The 24752-nt window shown below is 38.4% G+C and overlaps 2 protein-coding genes across 3 annotated transcripts; both read right to left on the reverse strand.

Annotated features, from left to right (window-relative positions):
• Positions 1–7400, reverse strand: LOC149830482 (uncharacterized). Of its 2 annotated transcripts, none has more exons than XM_090015829.1 (4): positions 6487–7400; positions 5655–5878; positions 976–1071; positions 1–890 (listed from the first exon to the last, which is right to left on the reverse strand). In XM_090015829.1, exons 1-4 carry the CDS (start codon positions 7175–7177, stop codon positions 708–710), a joined length of 1194 nt encoding a protein of 397 aa, XP_089871955.1. In that variant the 5' UTR covers positions 7178–7400; the 3' UTR covers positions 1–707. The 2 variants fall into 2 exon arrangements, with proteins under 2 accessions (XP_089871955.1, XP_089871956.1); XM_090015830.1 differs by having other exon boundaries at positions 1036–1071; positions 6487–7390.
• Positions 7401–20826: 13426 nt separating this feature from the next.
• LOC149830483 (xyloglucan 6-xylosyltransferase 2-like) lies at positions 20827–22725 on the reverse strand. Its single transcript, XM_090016545.1, has one exon. It carries the CDS (start codon positions 22488–22490, stop codon positions 21165–21167), a length of 1326 nt encoding a protein of 441 aa, XP_089872671.1. The 5' UTR covers positions 22491–22725; the 3' UTR covers positions 20827–21164.
• Between the last annotated feature and the right edge of the window lie 2027 nt (positions 22726–24752).

The following is a 24752-nucleotide window of genomic DNA, read 5'->3' on the forward strand; positions in this document are numbered from 1 at the left end:
ACATAATGAGATGATAGATTACAAAACAAGTTACAATAGATAGTTCATCAACATGCTCCAAAAGACCAAGCACAAACTCTCCAACACCTAAGATAAGGAGGCACCGTATCACGGCTAGGTCATTGCAAAAACTTTGTCAAAATCATGCGAAGGCAACAGTTAAGATTGTTCGGAAGCTACCACAACCCCATGCACAGGGATACACACGAGCTGAGCTTGGGCTGGCTTGGCTCAGCTCGAATAAAAAATAGAGTTCAAGCGGGGCTTAAGACTTGAACAGATTTTGTTCAAACTCAGCTCGGCTCAAACCGAGCATTTTTTATTCAAAAAAAGTTAAACTGCACTGAAAACAATGAGTTTCAAACTACCCACCTCTTCCGTAAAAGGCTAACACCTTACCCGTCTGAGCAAGGCCATTTGATATGTTAAATTTGCAACCATAAATTGTACATATACTACCCTTACTCTCTGCATTATATAACCATGCAAACTGAGCTTGAGCTTGATTGCCTGATCATGCTCGGCTCGTTGTGCATCCCTACCCATGCATATGAACACCATTGCCTCCGGCTGCTACACAGTTGCCATTGGCCTAATACATCATTCCACCACCACTACCTCTTCCTCTAGGATTGCTATTTCCTGGGTAATAGTAGTTTTCAGCATCATAGTATTGGCTACGACCATTCGGGTAGCCTCCTGCGCTGCTAGTGCTCCATGTACCCTCTTCGGCCATCACGACCACTTCCTCTTGGATTTGCGTACTGCCTTTGAGGTATGTTTTCATGCTCCTTGTATTCAGCATCTACCCTATTTGGATTGTCCTGTGAGGGCGGTGACGATGGCTTTGGAGCATCTTCAGGTGGATCCATAGATTCCTCTGATTCAACCTGTAAAGCATATATGACCGTCATCAGATCACAAATCCGATGACACTGGCATGATCAGAAAGACAAGCTACTACAATGTCAAAACCTTGAGAAGTTGCTCTTCTTCGGAGCTTGATTGATCACCATGTATGGATGAACCACTCACCAAATTGTCACCTTCAAATTCTGCAACCTCCTCATTCTGTAAAATTATGGAGTTGAAAACAGGTTAATCTACACAGAAAATATTACCAAGTCGTGCCCAAAACACCACTAAAAAGAGATTGATCCTTTGATAACATCAATAATGCAGCACAGTTGCAAGAGCAGATAAACCGTGAATACCCAGAGAAAACAGATTAGAAAGTTGAAACACGTTACACTACACGAGTTGCTCTCCATGGAGGGAATCTTACAGGGTTATACAGAAAATGCCACTAAAAGGAGATTGATTGCCTTCCATGCTTACAGCAATAATACAGCAAAGTTGCAAAAGCAGATAAACCGGGAGAAGAGGTCCTACACGAGCTACTCTACGTGGAAGAATATTACAGGACCACTAAAAAAAGATTGACTGCCTGATAACAGCAATAATGCAGCAAAAGTTGCAAGAGGAGGTAAGTGAGCTTTTTGACACTAATCATGCTCATGAACCATCAAAACCCAAGCTCATCTTTAGGAAATGGAACTAAAAGACAGTGTGTTCTCCAATTCAGATTTCAGGGAAACCAACTCCAATAACCAAAGATATTGAGAATCCTTTGCCAGCTCACCTTTTTCTAGTTCCACAGTACACGGTGAAACAAATGCCATTCCACTTGGGAGGCATCATTAGAAAAGATACAATATGGCACTTTCAAATGATATATTGTTATATAACTGCCTTAATTTATTCTCAAAAAAAGCCCTCAGTAGTTCAAGTGATGTCAAGAAAGGCATACAGGTAGTTGTAGCCTAATTAACAACTAAAAAGGGTAAACTTAAAAGGATTGATCTCCATTTCAAAACACATCTGCAAGCAACAACAAATATAATACTTCTTGCGCTAAAAACAATTTTCTTCACATAGAAAATATGGACAATGAAAGACGAATTTAAAGTACAATAGATTAATTATTACCACATCTGCAGGCAATAACAAATATAATACTTCTTGCACTAAAAACACAGTTTTCTTGACATAGAAAATATGGAAAATGAAGGAGTTTAAAGTACAATAAATTAATTATTATCAAACGATAATATGTTGGAAAGAATACATCTATACCACCATATTTATTGTACATATCATTTATTTCACATGGACATGGACATAGATACAACATGCACACATTTGCTACACAGTTTTTGCCAATCTAGCACAATAGGCCATAGTTGTGACCTCCCATTAACATGTATTGCCACATGGACAACTGTCAAAAAATTGAAAAATATATAAAAGTGTATAATAGACACAAATTTACACTGCCTAAGCTGAATCATTAACGCAAAAGACCAGGCTCAGAGGCTCGCTCATGTGAATTGCTTCAAAAGCATGAAGCTATGTCACATAGGTGCGGGGAGGGTATATATATAATTTTTACCAATTTTAAGTTAATACTTCTTGTATGTGTGCATTTATCTATTTATATCATAGTCACCTGTATCATTAAAGGTAATTTCTTAGCGAGGATCAGTGTTGTGAAAAGTGTTGAGGCGTAGCGAGGCGCTCCACCAAAACCTGAGGAGAGGCGTAAAGCGTAAGCCTCAAAGTTTTTTTTTTAACTTAAAAAAAACTATAAAAAATATCTAAAATTATAAATAAATAAATAAATCTTTATTGATGAAGCAACAACCAACAAGAAATAAAAAATCTCAAATAAATACTGAAAAAATATGAGAAAAACAAACGAATTATTCTGCGCATGAACTGCAGCATAGAATATTAATAAGCATCCTTGTGGACAAAAAACAAACGATTTATTCTTTTCTAAAAAGAATCAAAACTGCCCTGAAACTTAACACATAGATCACTTTCTGTCAATGTGCTTAATACAAAAATTCAAAACTGTCATTAGGCTTAATACATCTATATCCTGTTATAGAACTTAACATAAATAAATTTCTGTCAACATCCTTAATACAAAAATTCATCAAAACCGAAAACATGCAAAGTAGGGATTTCTACATAATTATTCTTTTTGTCAAACACACGTATCAGATTATTAAGCCTATAAATTTTTTTTTAATGCTGGAAAGGCATATCAGATAGACTTGAAATCTAAAAAATTTAGCAAACCGCCGCATATTCCTTGTGTATTGCTGCACACCATTGGAATCATCAACTATCAAGAGTGAGTTGAAGTCACCCTCCACACCAATAGTTCAAAGTTTGTGGGGGTGAATACTCGAGCAACCTCTTCAATCTCCCTCCAAAAAAGTTCTTTACGAGCACTTATGCACTGTTCATAGACTGCCGTTAAGATGAACGATAAGGGATCACCATTCAGGAAAAGAATGAAAATTGAGAAATCTCCCAAATTCACCACAGACCAACCAAATCCTCGTGCCAGGCCATTATAATTCCCTCTGCCCTACCTATTGCTGGACGCACCGCGTAATTGCAGTTCCTCCATAGTTCGTCAATGAGAGCCTTATCCAATGAACCAATTTTGGACTTTTGAATACCCACTTGGCAATGCTGGGCCAGACCCTGGGTCATGCTCCATATCATTGAGAATCGGCTCCAACGTTCCAGCGTTCAAACCGTTAGAGAGGTTAACGATCTTGGAAGTATGTTGGCCTGCAGCGATTGTGAAATGCAATGTGTTTCGCCCTTATTGCTATGGAGATACATGGAGATATCACTAATATGGAAGCCTTTAAGCCTTCCCCTTGAAAATGGTGTGAGATAAGGGCTTGGAAGCCAAATAAATCGAGGCATGTGAGCCTCAGTCCGAAGCGCGCCTCAAGGCTTATGAGGCGCACGCCTCAGGGGTATTGCGCTTTATACCTACGCCTCAAGGCACAAAGGCCCTCGCCTTGAGGCGAGGGGCATTTTTAATAACACTAGCGAGGATATTTCTCGAAGAGATTTCCAATAGTTGATAAATCTCAGGAATATCTCAAGGTTTAAAAAATTGGAAAACTATAAATAACAAAAAAAAATAAGAAAATAATAAGTTTTGCATTATTTTTCTTCCAAAAAATATAAAGAAACATGCTTTAAAAGTTTTAAAATATAAAAGAAACAAAAAAATTGGAAATGCAAACTTAAAATAAAAAAATAGTTTTTCCCAAAAATATCGCGATATTTTGTCTTCTGGCAATATTTTGAAAATATCACGAGATATTACCTTTAATATCGACTACCTTAAAATATTGGTATTTCTCCCGACGTTTTCAAAATATTGCCGATATCGGTGACAGTGATTTGTATATAATATAGATAAAACTAGACTTGGTTAGAGTTAACTGAATATACTTTTGAATAGAAATGGACCTCAGTGTGGTTGACTTCACCTGGCACAAAGGAAGCCATGTCCAAGTGTCACACCCGCACCCATGCGGGTGTGACACGAGTGCATTGTGCAGTTAGAAGAGTCCATGTTACATAGGCTTGAAGCTAGGTAATTCAAAAAACACTTCTCACTTTATTGAAAGCATGCTTCCAGAGACATGAGACGTTGCAAGGAGAATCATTCTTTCATTAAAAACACATTTATACAATTTTCATTCCTACAATAAAGGAACCATCATTGAACTATTTTAATTGAACTGATGAATAAATCGTAAATGAGAAATCCTTTTCTATAAAATTTTTGATAGGCTCATTTTCTATAATTTACTTAAACATAAATAGATATGTTTTTTTATTAAACTAAAGCTCTTTTCAATCTACAATAATAAGTCAAGGCAAAAGAATTCAAATTTGCTTCTTACTATAAGAAGAGCATGGACACCATTATGCACCCTTCTATATATAATTAATTGACTTTTGAGGCTAAGGAGGCAAAGGCTTGCTCACGTAGGTTGAATTTTAGTGGAGCAAGAGCTACAAAGTTCAAGCCTTTAGCGTCCATGTCAGATTCAAGATAAACAATTATGGTGACTACCTATTTTTAATGGTTACATAGGTCAGCAACCAATCACTATGTTTCAAATTCTCAAGGTTGACTAAGGGCACATAGTTAATAGGGGCTAGAAAGAGGCCAAGTCAGAGATTGATAATTCAAGAAGTTTTGTAGTGTCCTACAAGAGACTGATGTCATTCTCTTTCCATTCAATAAAGAAGATCCAATAGGAACGAATAATACACAATGAACATCCATAGAGTGCAAGTTTTGTAAACTCAGTGAATCAACCAATGCAATTATTAAGGTGTTAATTCTTCAAACAATTAATTCAAAAGTTTTCAATCTTGTTATACGTTTATTCTATAGGTCTTTCAGACATACAGTAAGGTGCATGTGATTCTTCAAATGAATATTCATAAATTTCAATCTCGTGATATGTTTATTCTATAGGTCTTTCATGCATACAGGTGCATGTGTAGCACACAAGCATGAACCCAAAGGGGAACAAATAATTTCATGTAGCCATGCACCATAAGTAAAAACATGATATGTGATGCAGAAAGCTCACATACACAGTCTACTTATTGCATGTAGGAAGTAGACTGATGGATAGTTGAAAGCTCAAAAAATCACCCAATAAGAAATAAAAAACATACAACAATCACCAAAGAAAATGCTGATAAATTCATATACTCAGACAATAGAATTCTATTTTGATTGAGAAATATACCATCTGCTGACAATGAGCTGCAGCACCTTCTGGATGGAACACCTGTGCTTGCCCGTTTGGCTTGTGAATTGCAACATGTGCATTGTAGTTCCCAGCAGCAGCAGCAGCAGCCACAGCCGCAGCGGCGTCGGCAGCTGTTTGCTGGCTCAACTTTGTCATCTGTGGGGTCATTGTGAAGTAATCCGACGAGAGGATCTTGTTCAACCGTTCTCTCAGCCGTGCATCTGTTCAGCAACTTAAAGAACCAACCGACAAAAGATCCACAAAGCCAAACAAACTCTTAACGCCAACCTCATACACACACTTGCACCAATTGAAACAAAAACCCGAGATTCTTCTAACACAAACCAATTTCTTGCAACCTCAAAGCTCAAAAGCAAAATAAAATCGTTTAGAAAAGACCCTCACAAAAGTCATGGAGAGAACACCGAAACCAAAACAGCCGCAATGAGGAATTACTCGATGAAAACCATTTTCCTTGTTTCACTTATTCAGTGTATGTAAATAATCAACCAAAAACCAAGTAGAAAGGACATCGGTAACTGCATCCAATTACTAGAAAGGATATTTGGATGCACCCACTTATCCAGAAAAATGGGATAAGCTTGGGAAGTGCATTATTCTGCATACTAGAACATCCGACGTTATCCCATTTATCTGGATAAGTGGATGTACTCAAACACCACTTAAATGGGTGTTCGGATGTGTCCAGAGGGCTGGGCTAAGTTCCACATTTCATTCAAGAATCAAAATCTTCAATCGATAAAACAAAACATGAAGAAAAGAATACAAACGAAAAAAATTCTTGAAAAGAGGGTTGAGGCAAGGATACACGAAACCCCGGCATTGGGGCGGATGGGCTGGTCGGAGTTGAGGAGCCAGAGCTTGGCATGACGGAGGCACTCCTGCAACGCCCCCTTATGCGACACCGTCGAGTCGGGCGGCCGGGAAACGACAAGGCTCCCCATGAGGGAGAGCAAATCCAGGTCCCTCTCGACGAGGAGATCGATGGCGTCCTCCGTGACATAGTCGTAGATCAGGCAGGAGCTCCGCTCATGGGCCTTGGTGAGCATAATTGGGGTGAAATCCGTCTGCGGCCTAACGTCGAACAGATACCCAAAATAGAGCACCTTCAGCAGATCCTCCACGGCCTCGTCCAGGCGGTCCTCCAAGGCCGAAGGCTGCCGCTCCCCGCCCCCCGGCTCCCCGTTCGCGTTCTCTGCCAGAGGAGCGGCGGAGGCAGCTTCCTCGCGGGCTTTGAAGAGGGAGAGTTCCTCGTTGAGGGCGGCAGCGAGGGGCTGGTGGAGCTTCTCGTACTCTTCGATGAGGGCGGCGACGGCGGGCTTCGAGCGGAGGACGTCCTCTTGCTCCTTGTTGATGGGCTTGCCCTGCGCCTTGCTCTCCTCCGTCTGCAGGATTCGGTTGTACTTCTTGCGAAGGGCGCGGAGGCGCTTGCTAATCATGCACAGCACGGGGCCGTCTTGAGTCGTCGATTCGGCGGTCGCTGCCGCCGCCGTCGCCATTGCCGTTCTTTGACCAAACAGAGAGAGAGAGAGAGAGAGAGAGAGAGAGAGAGAGAGAGAGAGAAGAAAAAGAAGAAGATGATAAATATGGATCGCTCTTTTTGCTAAGGGTTCAAGTGGTGTGCATTTGGTGACGTTTTTCAGAACACGAAGAGGCGTTCTGAAAGGAAGAAGAGAGGGAACGATGAGACATGAGAGAGAGAGAGATTAGTGTTTTGGAGATGTCATTATAAGTAAAGAGTACGTGTTTTATAGGGTGGTTCTTGAACCGTTTATCATTACCAATATATAAAGAAAGAGAAATGGAAGCCTGCTAAACGGGTTTGTCTGCTAAACCTGCTAAATCAAGTTGTCCGCTCGTGTTTCGATCTGACGACTCTAGTTAAACCCTTACATAAAGTTCATTTACTCTTCTTTACAGCCCTGAACATGATTCCCTCTTCCCTTCTCTGACATCGACGACCAATTTTTCATGAGCTTCATGCAAAAAGACTATCTAAACATGTCTGAAAAAAAAAATGAAACAAATCATAGCCTTGAGATTAAAGTACAAAGTGAGTCTTCAAAATATAAAATGCATGGGCGTCTTATGATTAAACTAATTTACCGTACAATTGTTCCTTTAAAAAATGCACATGTTCTCCGTGTAGTTAGCTAATAAATGCATTACCTGCTACTACTGCACTTTCAGGTTCAGGGGCAAAGCATTGTTTTAATAATATAATTTGCAGCGGCCTAGTGGGGCATGTGGGTTTTCCATCTGTTTACTAGTATGTACAAACTTTAGATTAAATGTTCCACATAAATCAGCTACAACAAAATTCCATTATAAATTGGTTAAAAAAAGACCAAAGCTGATAATATTAAGATTCTGACCTTGAAATCTACATCTAAATATTATCTTGGTATCATTTTAAGTCTTAAAAGTAAGCCTGCCAATAATAAAAAAAGCAATTAGCACATTCATTTATATTTTATTATTTAGATCAGTCAAATGGTGTCAAGAAGAAAGTGACTAACACAAAGACAACATTAATTGATTATAAAGAGTTAATTTGTCTTTAGCAACATGTCTGGACTTCACATAATGTACCTACTGGTGGCAAATTATTTACTACAACAAACAACAACAATTGGCGTCGGCGATATGAACAAAAAAAGAAAATCATTATGGGTCTTCCACATGAATCCTTCTCCTCCAATCATTTCTATCCAATGCCATGTCCTCGGTAAGGTTCAAAGCATTCATATCCTTTCCTATCACCTCCATCCATGTCTTCCTAGGCCTACCCCGACCTCTTTTAACTAATATATTTTCCCATTTCCCCATCCTTCTAACTGGAGCATTATTAGGCCTTCGCCGAATATGTCCAAACCACCGTAAATGATTCTCTCTCATCTTATTTTCAATGGGTGCAACGCCTACCTTCTTACGTATCTCCTTGTTCTGAATCTTATCTTTTATTGTATTTCCACACATCCATCTCAGCATACGCATCTCAGCTACACTCATTTTTTGAATATGATGTCTCTTGGCAGCCCAACATTCCGTACCATATAGTAAAGCGGGCCTAATAGTCATCCAATAAAACTTTCCCTTCAATCACAATGGCATTCTACGATCGCACAACACTGCAGTTGCACTCTTCCATTTCGTCCACCCAACCTTTATTCTATGATTTACATCTCCATCAATTTTTCTGTACTTTTGAATGATAGATCTCGAATATTTGAAACAATCATCCACTGATATTTCTTTCTCACCAAGCTTCACCACACTCCCATCACTACGTTGCTTACTAAATCGACATTCCATGTATTCTGTCTTACTCTTACTCAACTTAAAATCTCTTGCTTCCAATGTCTGTCTCCATAATTCTAACTTAGCATTAACCCCAGCTCTAGACTCATCAGTCAAAACAATATCATCAGCAAACAATATACACCACGACACATTTTCTTGAATTGGTCTCGTAAGCTTATCCATCACTATAGCAAATAGAAAAGGGCTTAAAGCAGATCCTTGATGTAACCCAATCGTTATAGGAAAATTGGTTGTCACCCCTCCACAAGTGCGGACATTGGTTATTACTCCTTCATACATATCTTTAATTATACTAATGTACTTGAGAGAAACACTTTTCTTCATCATTGTCCACCAGAGAACTTCCCTAGGTACTCTATCGTCTGCCTTCTCTAAATCAATAAAAACCATATGCAAATCTTTGTTCCTTTCTCTATTTCTCTTAATAAGTTGTCTAAGAAGATGTATAGCTTCCATAGTTGATCTTCCAAGCATAAAACCAAATTGATTCTCCGATATCATGACAACCTTCCTCAACTTAGACTCAATCACCCTCTCCCAAAGTTTCATAGTATGACTCATAAGTTTTATACCGTGATAGTTTGTGCAATCTTGTATATCACCCTTATTCTTATATAGAGGCACTAAAGTACTCTTCCTTCACTCATTAGGCATCTTATTTGTCCGCCAAATCTTGTTAAAAAGATTTATCAACCATTCTAAACATTTCTCTCCCAAACATTTTCAAGCCTTGATAGGAATACCATCTGGGTCAACTGCCCTTCTTGATTTCATTTTTTTCAAAGCCTCTGCAATTTCTTTTTTTTGAATCTTGTGCATGAAGTCATGATTCATCTTATGAAAAGGAACGGAGAAGTCTCTCAGATCCTGAGCATGACTTTCATTAAATAGCTTATCAAAATAATCTTTCCATCTCTCCTTAATCTCCTCATCTTTGACTAAAACCCTTTGTGTTTCATCTTTGATACATCTGACCATACCCAGATCCCTCGATTTCCTATCTCTCATCTTTGCAAGCCTATAAATATCCTTCTCGCCCTCTTTGGTATCCAACTTGTCATAAACCTCCTTATATACCTTATCCCTCGCGTTCCAAACTACTTTTTTAGCTTCCTTCTTTGCTATCATATACTTCTCCAAATTCTCATTATCACGACTCTTACTTAGATTTCTATAACACTCTTTTTTAACCTTAATATCTAATTTGACATCCTCGTTCCACCACGACATATCCTTACCTAGTGATGCACCGCCTTTAGACTCACCCAATACCTCCTTAGCCACCTTTCTCATGCCACCCGCTATCTTATTCCACATTGATTCTGAATCCTCCTCGAGACACCAATCAACTTCCTTAACTACCCGCTCTACAAACATTCCTTGTTTAGCTCCTTTCAGTGCCCACCACTTAATTATAGGATCTATCCTATGTCTATCTCTTTTGCGGCATTGTCTAATTCTAAGATCTAAAATTAAGACTCTATGTTGTGTAGCTACACTTTCTCCCGGTATAACCTTATAATCGATACAACAACTCCTATCTCTCTTTCTAAGTAGGAAAAAATCTATTTGACTCGTATTAACCCCACTTTTAAATGTTACTAGGTGAGACTCCCTCTTTCTAAACCAAGTGTTTGCTAAGATCATATCATAGGACAAACCGAAATCTAAAATTCTTTCTCCCCTTTCGTTTCTTTCTCATATACCATAGCCTCCATGGATACTCTCAAATCCATCCCTACTAATGCCTACATTCCCATTAAGGTCACCACCAATGAAAAGCTTTTCTCCATAAGATATCCCTTGTACTACTTCATCTAAATCTTTCCAAAATTGACGCTTAATGGAATCATCTAAACTTACTTGAGGTGCATAAATACTAATAATATTAATAATATCTGTACCTAATACTAATTTAATAAGTAAAATCCTATCACCCTTCCTACGGACCTCAACTACATTATCTATAAACCCACGACTCATAACAATCCCTACTTCATTCCTATTCCTATTTATTCCTATATACCAAATCTTATATCTCCAAGGTTCTATCACTTTTGCTTTCTCGTAGACATAAAATATCAATTTTTCTCCTACACATAACATCTACTAACTCTACCAACTTACCAGTTAAAGACCCTATGTTCCAAGTGGCTAACCTAATTTTATGGTCTTGGACTAACTTCTTTACCCCCACCCGTCCAACAAAGTGAGGGAACCCTTGCCTATTTGACACCACACCCGGGCGCCGGTGTGACGCGTCGCTTTCGGGCGACGACCTAGCAATCCTTGCCCATTTATCACTGCCTCCGGGCCTATAGAGTACAGCACATCGCTCAGTAGGGAACGCCCCAACGAAATTCTCATATTGGTTCATATTCATAGGGTATGAATAAGTTTTTATGCTCGCTGTCACAGGCCTACCGCAACCCTCCTTTATCCGGGATTGGGATCAGCAGTGGCAAATTATTTACTAGCATTGCAAAAATATAGTTCATAAAAAATGCTATAGTACCTCAATTTTTATCAAATTCTTATATCAAATCAGGTAACAATAACAATAAAGCATCAAAAAGAAAAGATAATGTTAATGCAATCACAATACAAAGGGAAATTTGTTATAAGAGCATGAGCAATTTCTCGCATGAAAACAAACAGCTCCATGTGCACAAAGCAAGATATTGTTATCTTCATGTTTCACAATGACATTTAGAAAGTACATCAAGGTAAAATGGCTCAGCTGATTTTTAAGAAAACCTAAAATACAGTTACATTTATTTCTTTGTGCGCATCAAAAATACATAAAAAGTATAACGATTGTCCTCCTAAGATGCATTCAAACATAGAGATTAAAGATAAAATTGTAATCTAGAAAAAAAGAAAGAATTTTGTATCCTAGTCTAGTCAATTTCATACATGAACTCATCATATGAAAGTAGGGGTGGCAAAATCTGACACGACCCGCCAACCCGCTTCTTAGCCGGGTTCGGGTTTGGCTTAAACTGGTTCGTGTCATAAATGGGTCGACCCGCCTAACCCATTTATTAAATGGGCCGGGTTCGTGTTAAGGGTATGCCAACCCACCAACTCGGCTGACCCGTTTAATAAACGGGTTAGGCGGGCAGTTTAAACTGTTTACCCGAACCCAACCCGCCAACCCGTTTACCCGACCCCAACCCGCCCACCAACCTGTTTACCCGAACCCGACACGCCAGCCCCCCAACTAACCCGCCAACCCGTTTACCCGACCTGACCCGTTTATTAAACGGGTTAACCGTGTTGGGTTACCCGTTTAATAAATGGGATGGGTTCGTGTTTGCCACAACCGACCTGTTTAATAAACGGGTCAGGTTCGTGTTGAGGAATGCTGACCCACCAACCCGACCTGATTGCCACCCCTATATGAAAGCAATCAGATGAAATGAGCCAAGGTGGGGTGTCGGTCGTCGCTGGAGCAGGAAAAATGGGAGGAGGAGGGTGAGCTCCGTAGGGTTGGTGCCGGATCATGCAGCTCAGCAGGAGGTTGAGGTCGCAAGAGGGTCAGCTTGTCCCATAAGATGTAGGATTAAGTCCTACAACGTAGCACCCTTTGCTTTTAGTTGCCACCTTTGAGCTTGGAACCCTGAATAGAATGCCAGTGATAAGTGGGGTGTCAACAGGTCGGGTTTACCCGGACCCAACCTAAACCAAACCCTATAGGGTCCGGGTATGGTGATAAATAAGAAGGCCCGATTAATACATGGACCCAATTAGTATAGTTTGTGAAATTTTATGCTAGACTCAGACCTGAGTTTAGATTAAGACCTGCAATTTTTCAATGTAAAAATGACAAAAATTATGATTTTACTGGGTATGGTCCAGTCTGGTTCATGTAGTTTTTATCGGGTTTGGGCCTGGTTCATGGAGTTCTTATCGGGTCTGGGTATGGTTTTTCTTATAGTAAACCCGATTAGACATGTTTTCGGACTCGATACCATACCCGGAAATCTAGTCCAAGTCTGGTTCCACCTTGGTTCGAACCAAACCCAGCCCTTTGGCACACCTAGTGGTAAGCAGGAGAAATGTGAGGGTGACATCAAGTCATCATATCCCTTATATGCCCTAGTCGAAGCATGTGGATCGGGTCATGACTGACTCTCATACTGCAATTATCAATGATAAAGTAATGGTTGATAAATGCTGTATATGAAAAATAAGATAAACTAGCTACACAAGCATAAATAAGAGTTAGGTTTGAACATGTCCAAAAAATACCATATATTGAAGAAGCCCCCTTTAATTGGGTTACTCCTAACTAGATTTCCTGGTAAAAGATTGATAGCACATTAAGATAATAATTAATGAACTCATTAATTTCTATGATTTTTGGTTACTTTGGGGACCAAAGAAATTATCTGTGGCTATCTTTATATCGACTATTTGGGTTTAGTTTTAAAGCTCATTATAGATCTAGTATGTTAAAGTTACTATGTTGTGTGAGGCATCAATCTTTCAGTAAAAGAAGATCAATTTCTTTGAGTGTACAATGAACTCCCCATATGCATTGGCTCATAAACGAGGTGCTCTACTTAAGTTATTGCTATTATGATAGACATCTTATTGTATAAGCCACTTCTTGCTAGTTGGACATTACATGATCTAACTAGGGCTGCACAACAGCTCAACTCATTTAAACCCAGCTCGGACTCATCCGAGTACATAAATGAGCCAAACTTGATCAGGCATTCAAGTTCCATTAAGCTCGGGTAATAAAGTTACATAGTGGCTAGTTTTAGGATATTTACATTTTTTTGTTGAACAATAATCACAACTAGAGGTCTAACTCAAGCGGTCAGGGGTTTGATCACTTGTGTATGTGGTCTGGGGTTTAATTCCTGCCCTCTTATACACACACTTGTTTTAATTATTCTTTTAAATAAATCAATCTGGCCTGATCCGAGCCAAGCTGGGATCGAGCTTGAACACAAGCTGAGTTTGTACATAGGTTTTAGGCTTGGTTCGAGCCTAGTTTTTTTAGCCAAAGCCCGGCTCATGTGCACCCCTAGATCTAACAACATGCTCGCACGGGCTTCCTGGCTGGGGTCACCAACATCAAGCCCTTACAAAGCCCACCAGTCAGAGGCACCAGCACACCTAGTGAGAGTCAACTTGGGACGAAGGGTCAACACCTTCTCCCTACTCCCACTGCCGCTTGGAGTGAACCTTTACTTTGATGTAAATATGTCACTATATTTTTTTCCCTTCCTAACTTGGGTATTAATTCGTACTAGATGTACATTATATGAAATATAGGCTCGACGTCATCTTTTTGTGAGGTTTCTCTCTTCTTTTGAAATTTTGTCAACTAAGTTTGACTTAGTCAATTGTTTAATTTTTTTTCTTTCCTTCCTCATTTATTTTCTTATTTATTTATTTATTTATTTTTAGCTACCCAAATCTAGGATGGGATGGCTCTCCCTTGAGAGGGCTTACTATGCAATTTTGAAAACTTTAACTTTAACCTTTAAAATTGATATTTTTGGAAACTTTTAAATGGCTTTGTTTTTAAAGTCTAAAAATTAATTTTTTTTCTCAACTTAACCTTGAGATGGTACATAGAATAGGCCCCATAAGAGATGACCTTCTCCATGAGATTCAGTTTGTCTCTGAAATATTGAAATTTCGGTCCAGGTAGGGCTTTAGTAAGCATGTCTGCTGTTTGATCCAAACCTCAATCACTCTAGCAACTTTTTCTCTTACTCTGTATCTCAACAATAGAGGTAAGCCTTCTACCCTTTTATTCAATTTGTCAATGGTTACACCCATTCTTTGACATCTCAAGATTACAATGGATTTTGGAAACACCTTTATTAGAAAGTTTGTAAGACTGACTAGACAAGCTCTCCTCTTCATTAGCTAGATTAGGTGCATAACTAAGATGATTAGAAACTTGCCATAACTGCAAACCTTATCTCCCAAGTTTCTAGGGCCTTTAGATGCTTCTTCTCCAACCACACGTCTACTGGACTGGGCGGAGTTGGACCCACAAGATCCAAATGGATATGGATCTATTAGTCCTCACATTTTAAAGCTTATATGTAGTAAATTTGAGATTACTATACGTAGACACCTCAATTTTTACTAGAGTAGTCCTTTACATCCGTTTTACAGCAAGTCGAACATAATGGATGACAAGATTGGAAATGATCAAAGTTATTCCCATTTTAACTTGTAAGCATCTTTTAATTTGTAATGAAGTCCATAAGCTTTGAGAAGCTTTTAAAAGTTATCTCCACAACTCCTAGGCAGATGATTCTACAAAACTTTTGACCTCTGCCAAAATCAACTAATCTGGAGCCATCCTTCGTGATGAGATCTATTTCCATCTAAGTTTTGTCCTAGACCCAACATGCAAGAGATTCACATGATCAAAATTTAGTTTCTCCTTGTGTATATTTGAATTCCATGGGATAAAAAATCAGAGAACGATTGTACTATCCTAAAAAAATGACATGTTTCTTAAAATGCCCCCCCCCCAGAGTTTGTAAAATTTGCTTGGTGTCCAAAATCGCAAATGTCTGACTTTTCTCATACCTTTTTACTCTTTGCATGAGTGAACCTGTTACGCTGTCTCGACCTCACGTCTCACTAAAAAGTACACTTGCACGATCTTTTTACGAACCTCATGAAGATCACAAAACCAAATTTGCGAACCTCCTCTAACTGAAACCTGGGGAACTTCACAAATACTATATGAGATTCATGTATATAGTATGGCATTCATGAGATATCGTGTAAATCTCATTTAAGTAATTGATCCTCAAGGCAGCCTGCAAATATGTGGTGACATTCACATATTAATTAGTGTTGCGAATGTCCTCAACCTTGCACTATTATACGAAGATTGCAAATATGGTGATACTTTCACAAATAATATACGACCTTCACGAAGAGCACCTACAAATCTCCATGAATGAAATTCTCTTTAATGTGATTCGCAAATATGTGCTTGCATACACAAATTTTTAGCATGAGAATTTATGTACATTCTCATGCTTGCCGAATCATATATAAAGTTGTTTGGGTCACCAAATGGATCCAAAATTCTCATTTTACATAGTGGGATTCATCTGGGTCTCAAATGAATTCATGATCTTATTTTGCATTATGGGATCCATTTGGGTCTCAAATAGATCCAAACAATTTAGTTTACTATAATGGGATCCATTTGAGTCTCAAAGAATCCAAAATATTTTTTTTCTTAATGGGATTCATTTGGGTCTTCAAATGAATCTAAAACTTATTTTAATTGGTGGCATCCATTTGGGTCTCAAATGGATCTCAAATATTAATTTTTTAGTGAGATCCATTTGAGTCTCCAAATGGATCTGCCACTCTCATTTTGCTTAGTGAGATTAATTTTGGTCCCCAAATAGATCCAAAATATTTTTTACTTTAGAGAGATCAATTTGGGTCTCAAATGAATCTAAATCCCTTTTAGGTCCAGTTTAAACCTCAATATGGGTCTAAACCATACCCAAACCCATTTAGGTTGACTCATTCAATCCCAATAATTTAAATATTCATATAGAGCGAATTCAAAGTCTCATAACTCAATATGGATTTGTTTGAGTTTGGATCCTCCCCTAAGTCCAAACTCAATAATTCAACTTTGTATTGGGTCCATCAACTATATCCAATCTCAAACACATGGGTTGATCAATCTGGGTCGCTGCTGAGATCCATATCCAAATAATTCATAAATTCTCAATTAAATGATAGATAATCTAAATAAATTAAAAAAAATGTAGGTATTATAACTTAAATATACAACATGATATGTTAAATGTGCAACATGATGTATTGTATGCAACATGAGGTTATGTAGTGCTATAAAACAAGAAAATTCATACATGCACATGTTGATAAATGAATTTATAGTTCAAGAAACCAATTTAGTGCTATGAGAGCCCAAATTTGATATGTTGCATATGAATACGTTTTGATGTGTTGTAAGACATGAAAATGCATGCATCAATGAGTTATAGAATTCACACTCATCTGTAAAAAAAGAATCAATGGGTTCAAGAGTTCACACCCATCTTTAAAAGAGAATCAATATGTTGCAGAGAACTAATGAGTTGCAGAATTTGCATCCATCTATGGAAAGAGAATCAATGGGTTGCAGAGTTTGCACTCATCTATAAAAAGACAATCAACAGAATGCAGAGTTTGTACCCATTTGTAATAAGAAAATCAACAGGTTATAGAGTGCACACTCATTTGTAAAAACAAAATTATTTGGGGTGCAGAGTTCAAACCCATTTGTAAAAAAAAAAAAAAAATTGGATGCAGAGTTTATGCTTATATGTAAACAAAATAATTATTTGAGATGTAGAGTTCACACTCATTTGTAAAAAGAAAAATTATTTGGGATGCAGAGTTCACACTCATTTGCAAAAAGAAAAATTATTTGGGATACATAATTTGCACCCATTTGTAAAAAAAAAATTGAGATGCAGAGTTCGCACCCATTTGTAAAAAAAAGAAAATTATTTGAGATGCACACTTTGCACCCGGGCTTACCTTTGGAAAGGGTAGGTGGTATATATACCTGATTCTGCGGAATCGTAAGTTACAGATTTTGGTTGTTTTGCCACTGGTGGGATTTCTCTCGGTCATGGACCACCCCCAGTGGGATGTGTTTCAATGAATTATTCGGTTAATTAAAATACATGACATAATAAACTCTTATTTGGTTTTCTCTATTGCGATAGTTTTTCTGCGAGTACCCTATAGAAAAGTTGTAAAAAGAGAAACAAAAGCCTTATACTTGAACAAATATTATGTGTTGAACTTATATTGAAAACATGTCCTAATATTGCAAATGCTTAATTAGAGATTTGTTCATTGTTGAAAATATTGTTATATGGATTGAATTGTTATAGTTGTTGCGAGAATGCATTATAATATGATATTGCATTGTTCATGTTTTGGAAGACGTGTATGCTTGCAGTTGTGTTGAAAGTATGTCTTTGATGATTTTAAACATGGATATGTTCTTGTTTGATAATATGTTGCATGAAATTTTGCATAATTATGATATATCTAATTTGTAGCATGATTGTTGTATTGAGAAATGAATGTTTCATGTATGTTTAGTTTCATATATGCATATATTATTAGCGTATTTTTTATTGGGACTTGATAAGTCTAACCCCTACTTTACTAATATTCAGGTAATGAGTAAAAAGCTGGAGCGATGACGGAATGTTGCGGAGGGTTCCAATGATCAATTCTTTGATCTTGGATTGTTTTGAAAACAATTTATGAATTGTTCAAACTTGTATTTAATTTTATTATGCTTTTCAATTAATTTAATTAAATTCATGAATGTTATTGGGGATATCGGATTCCTAAGTGGAACCCGAATCATGAGTTGAAACTGGACCCAAGTCTAATACGGAAATAAGATCTAAAACCATATTGAGTTGTCATATCTTTAACCCATCCGAAATTTCTAACAAAAAATAAATAATTGTTTTCCGATGTGTTTTCAGTATTCCTTTTAAAAAAAAGTCTTCATATTTCGGGTTATAAATTTTGGGGCGTTACAATACAAGAAGCCCCATAATGGGATTACTCTAAGTAGGCACTTTGCTTCTTCAACCTTTTGAACACTACAGTCTCCAAGAATTACATAGTAAGCCATCAGCATTGGGAGCACATATTTAGTTGTTTTGATTGCGTCCTTGCCCAGGAACCTAGTTATGCATGGAACATATTATTGGTCATGGGTTATAATTATCACATGAAAAATATAAGATCTACCTTGAATACATGCTTGTGTGTGTGGAGTCTTAATTTTGAAAGGCATTTGCAAGTTTTGCAGACCGGCTAAGAAGGGAAACATTGGAAATCCTTTTGACAATCAGTCTTCTCAAATTTCTGAAGGTTCCTTAAAATTTTAGAGATTTTGATAATTAGTAAATTCTTACAGAATTTTTTCTGTGCATCTGCATGTGATTTTTTTCCTAGGAATATGGATAAAACCACATATTAGAAGAATGGTCCTAATCCTTGCTATAGCTTGGATAGAAGAAGGTATTCCTTTTGAATGCAATAGATTATAAGTTTTCAACAACATATAAGAATGGAACTTGGAATGTTGTAGGTGGCTTATCTCTGCTTGTGGAGGTTTGCAAGGAATTTTTTGGAGCAATACGATATACTCTTGAAGCTCCTTTATGTATGTGTGCTGTGTGTGCGTGTGTGCCCATGTGCATGCACATGTCAGTGGCTGGCAATGCAATAACATACTCATCTATGAGGTCAGTTTCGGAGAGATACACTCATGGGCTATAACTCACCCTTAGAAGATGGAACTCAGAGTACACAACTACATCGCCAATGGCATATAACTCCAAACTTTATTGATCTAAGATAATCTCTTGAAAGACTACTTAGATATGACAGAAAAATTTTGAAAGCAGAATGCCAGTTCCTTGATAAAATTGAATCTTTTTTTGTCCAAGTAGTTGCACCATGATTATTTACAAAAAAAAAAGGTAGTGGCACCATATATCTAATCCATCTTCTGCCGTGTCCTCAGATGGTTCATCCTCAAATTAAGCCATGAACCATGACAGTTTTCTCATCAAACATCCTATGTTTCATTGTTTCCATGAGAAATAACCAATTTTTATTAAGCATACAAAGATATGTCAGTTCACACCGAAGAGGGGGCAAACTTCATCAAAAGTTGGATTCTGCTTGTTGTCAATCTAGAACACCAACGTAGACACCATTCATTCTTAAACTAGGGTCCAAACCTTTAGCTGGCAGGAAACTAACATTAAGATCCCAGGAACAGGGTGTAGCACCATGAAAACTTAGAAAAGAATTAACATCTGGGTTTTGGGATGCCTCCAGTTATCCCTAAAAGTTGATAAGCTAGGGAATCACACTATGAAGCACAATCCAAGTCCCAGCCTATCCCACTTTTGTAAGCTGGTTCTATCCTAAGGCCACCTTAAGGACAATTCCTTTGTATATTCATTTTAGCTAAGCCAGACAGAAAAGCTTGCAGCATAGAACCGCACGAGTACAAGAATGTAAATTGATCGTATACAACATGGAACAATATATACATAGAAGGTAACATTGACATATCTCAAAGAGGCCAAACATTGGTAATCAGATAGAGATGAAAGCCTTCTCACTTTTATCTATATACAGATAAGAACTGCTTTGATGTAGATTGTAATGACACTGGGTGCTTATGCAAGGAATGAAACTGATTTCATTAACAGCTTTACTTTTACTCGGTCAATTTACAAAAAACCAACTTTACTTGTTTCAGAATCACTTGAAGATCATTCAGAGCTAGAAAATCCAACAATTAACCGAGTCATCATGTAGCTAAGTGTATGACGCCAACATATGGAGGCACGTATTCTCATTTATTTCACTGCACAAAAGACTAAAGATAAAGTAGAAGCCCTTACAGAGTGTGCAGAACTCATCTAGAAAAAGCCAACTTTAATCTTGGTGTTATAGAAAAGTTGGAGTTCTCAGCAGTTCAAGAATCCTTTTCACATAAGAAAGGAACAATCTTTCTAGTTTCAATTTATTTCTTAACATCAATTCACTACACATCCTACTCCATTGCTTAGTCCCCAAGTAAAAAATACATTTGATCACACCCTCACTATACAACATATCACTAAACTGCAAAAATCAATAGAATGCAACTCAAATTATAAGAAAACCGTTGCTTCTCTGCCAAGAACAGTAACAAAAATGTCAATCCAATTAGAGAAAGAAAATAAAAGATTAATGATTAAACAGATACCCAATGAATAAGACGTGAAATGCTCTACAAAAAAATGCATCAATCAAACACATGGTATACCCAGCACAGAGACAATTCAAAGACCAGTTGGACAAAGCTTCTACAGTCTACACAGAAGTATAACTTTCATTGAGCATTACCAAGTCTAAGCTAGAAAAAAGAATACAATCTCCGAGCAAAAGAACACAACAGTATCCCATTAATTGAACCGCAATACAAGGAAGAAAACATCACTGATTCAGATTATTCAAGAGGTCAGAGAAAAAACATGTATGAGATCTCTGTATCGTGTGCAAACTGCAATTATGGATCAAATTCTCCTGTGGCCCTCATGAAGCTGCCTTGACGGCTTTGAATGAAGGATGGAGAAGTCCGAGATCGTCCTTTACCTCTAGCGGATTGCTGGTCTCGTTCCGAATCCTCTTCACCCGCCGGCTCGCGAGGCTCTTATGCGTGAAACCATACATCTGGAGGATCTGATTGTCGCCGAAATTGAACGCCCGATCCATCTGCTTCAAGCACCGTTCCACCGGATAGTCCCCGAACTTCCCGCAGGGCTTGCACCCGACGAAGTGCGTCACCAGCGGCCACCGGTGGTCGCCGAGCCCCGGGTGATAATTCTCGATCATCTCCTCGTACCGATCCACCAGAATTCCCCAATACCCATGAAGGTAGTAAGCGCTCTCCAGATACACCTTATCCCCCCACTTCTCCCTCTGCGTGACGAGGAGATAAACCATGGCGGATTGATCGTCGGCCTCAAATTCAGGCCGGTCCCTGAGTGTTCTCGTGAGCAATTTTCCTGCCTCCGTCCTGATCTTCCCCTTCGGCCCCATCGGAGCCCAAGCGTCGAGGAGGTCGAGCGACCACTGGCAATTCCGCAAGAGGAAGCTACCGGTGTTCAATCCGATCCAGTTCTTCTGATCGTAGATCATCTCGTTCCACCCGTGCATCACCAAATTGGAGTCCTTGTAGCGATCCCAGGGGAGCTCGAAGACCATGTCAGTAAACATGGCGTCGCTGTCCATCCACCAGAGGAATTCGACCTCCGGGTGCGATAGGAGGAGCTTCCGAATCAGCGGTAGCTTCGCCCAGAAGCCGGCCATCTCGGCGTCGAGGAGGGCCATGTTGTAGAAGATCTCGATGCCGTGGAGGCGGCAGTAATCGATCTTATTCTTGATCGATTTCAGAAGGTAATGGTCGCCCACCGGGTTTTCGCAGGCCTTCGGTGACGAGCCGGTGACGAGGAGGACCCGGGGCTTGCCGGGGGAGACGAAATTGGGGAAATGCGGGTGGCGGGTGATCCATTCCGACCTCTGCGAGTCCCAATCGGAGATCTTGGGGCCGAGGGAGTACGGCTTGCTGGGATCCGGTGGTGGGTCGTCTTCCTCCTCTGCCGCCGCCGACGACGAATCGAGCATCTTCGTCTCGGAGGCCTCTTTGAGGACACGGTGGGGCTCCACCGGCTTCCGGGAAGCGAGGTGGCGGCGGATCCCGTCCAAGTCCTGCTCCGGCGTGCCGAACTTGCCGGCACCGATAGTACCCCGGAGGACCACCACTGTCATGAGGAGGCAGAGGAGGGTCACCGTCCCGCTCCTGAACGCCCTCTGCATCTGCCTCGCCCTTCGGGCGTCCATGCAGAGTCCGACCACCATCCCTGGCTGCTTCCTCCTCCTTTCTTCCTTCTCACCACCCAAATGGATCTGTCTTTCGATCTCGACGGGCAATCGCGATCTCAGATTGCCATTAAGCTTGAATTTTTTTCGATTTTATGATTTTGTCCACTACCCATTGCTTCTTTAATTTGCTTCCTCCTTTTCTCTGCCACCCACAAAATTTTCTCCACTCGGATGCCAAGAGATTCTTTTCTTCGTTTCCCACACGCTAGAGAGAGAGAGATTTATTATGGGCCGGGCTGATAGAAATACTGAGGACAACTGTTATTTGTTTTATTGCCAACTTGTTAACATTTAAAGATTTCATCAATGTTTGTCGGCAGCTAGATGAATAGTTTCTCTCTCTTATACATCACGCGATGAGCTAAAAAATTAATAAATATATACGTATATATATATATATATATTTTTTCCTTGAACTAAAAAAAATAAAAGATACCTTCTACTAGCTGTTATCCACGATGAACACAATTAAGGCTTTTATCATCGTATATTCCCAAGGCCAAGCATAGCAGTTTTGACTCAAAATTGGTTGAATGGAAGCTTCAATCCAAAAAGAAAATATAAGAACAACGCGTCATTTCACTAGTGAATCAGATTTATTATTGTGTCGCCGCTTCATGCAACAGGCGGAGTACCAGAAACCGTCGTCATAACGGCTATGTACGTATAGTTAGCACCCACTACGCGTATGCACGAAAATAATTAGTGATTAAGTGCGTGATTGGCTTGGTGTACTTGACCCATTATGTCTCAAATCTATTGGTGTCAACGGGCCTGGTTTACTCATATGCAGACCCTGTCTGAAACCAAACCTTATACGATCTGGGTATGTTGATAAATAAGAAGACCGGATTAATACAAGGGTCTGGACCCATGTAATGCTTTAAAATTTCTAACTTTTAAAATATAAAAAAAAGTTAAAATTTTGTAGTTAATCTTTTTTATAGTGAAAATGATAGTACTTGTATAGAACTAATACAAGTATTAAGCAACTAAACGATCGGCAAATTTGTAGATGCAGGATATCATTTTCATTTCAAGACTTTGTTTCAATATTAACCTATATGTGGGTATTTATAGGACAAAATCGTGGATACAGATGGATACCATTGGGGGGTTTATTATTTTGTATAAATTGGTACCCCGAATGATTAGCTGAATCCGATCCAAAATAGATGATATAGCTATCGAGAAAAAATTCTCTAGAGGCCAAAAAAAATGATGATGCATCATATTTCTACAAAAGTTATAAGATCTACTACATAAGATAACAATTGATAGTAATGTCTCATAACTCTAATGATTGGGGACATCGAAAACAACTTATTCATTGAAGCTTGTACCTCATATCTTCTCCAGATAAGCATTATGTATAAATGGGTCATTGGGTCATCTATTATTAAGGAGTTTTACCACGTTAGTATATATCGCGCTCGGGTAAAAATCATCTACCCATTTTGTGTAAGTTCCTAAGTTTGTTATTATTGTAACTCATTCATCATGCTTTGATCTTGAAATTGATCAAGCATCTTGCCTCTGAAGGCGATCCTCGAATTTGCATGTGATTTTTCTATATGATGGTGCATTATTGTACTACGAGGTTTATGATAAACCTTGACTCATTCATTAGTGTATAGGCATGTCTTGAAAATCTTATAGTATACAATTATCATAATCAACCCTGTTTTAAAAAAAAAAGATAATGTTTTTATTTTCTAAAACCAACAAGGGTAATCTAAAAAATTATCGTTGTAAAAAATGATATCTTGATCCTCATGTCGAGATAGATCTAGATTATTTTCATATGCATATTGAGAAACTTGATATTCTTGCGACCGAAGTCCATATAATCAAAGTTTCACATTTTCCCATTCAAAAATAGATTCAGATGTGTATTTCTGAAACATATCAAACTTATTATATTTGAACAATCTTTTAATGTTTGAATCCTATAGGGTTAATGTTTTGTAAAGTTCAATAATTAAAAATATTTGATGCATGAAAGCATAACATCTTGCACACGTAATTAAAAAATAATTTAAATCACACATTAAAGTGTGTGTACTTATGTAAATCACACATAATTTAATAAAGCAAGCATACGCAAAAAGATCTCTATCCAAATATATATATATATATATATATATATATATATATATATATATATATATATATATATATATATATATATATATATATTCACTTTTGTGAATTGGATTCATCTAATGGATCTGATTC

This window comes from Nuphar pumila, chromosome 8 (assembly GCF_984573655.1).
Source record: "Nuphar pumila chromosome 8, dmNupPumi1.hap1.1, whole genome shotgun sequence".
Classification (NCBI taxonomy): domain Eukaryota; kingdom Viridiplantae; phylum Streptophyta; class Magnoliopsida; order Nymphaeales; family Nymphaeaceae; genus Nuphar; species Nuphar pumila.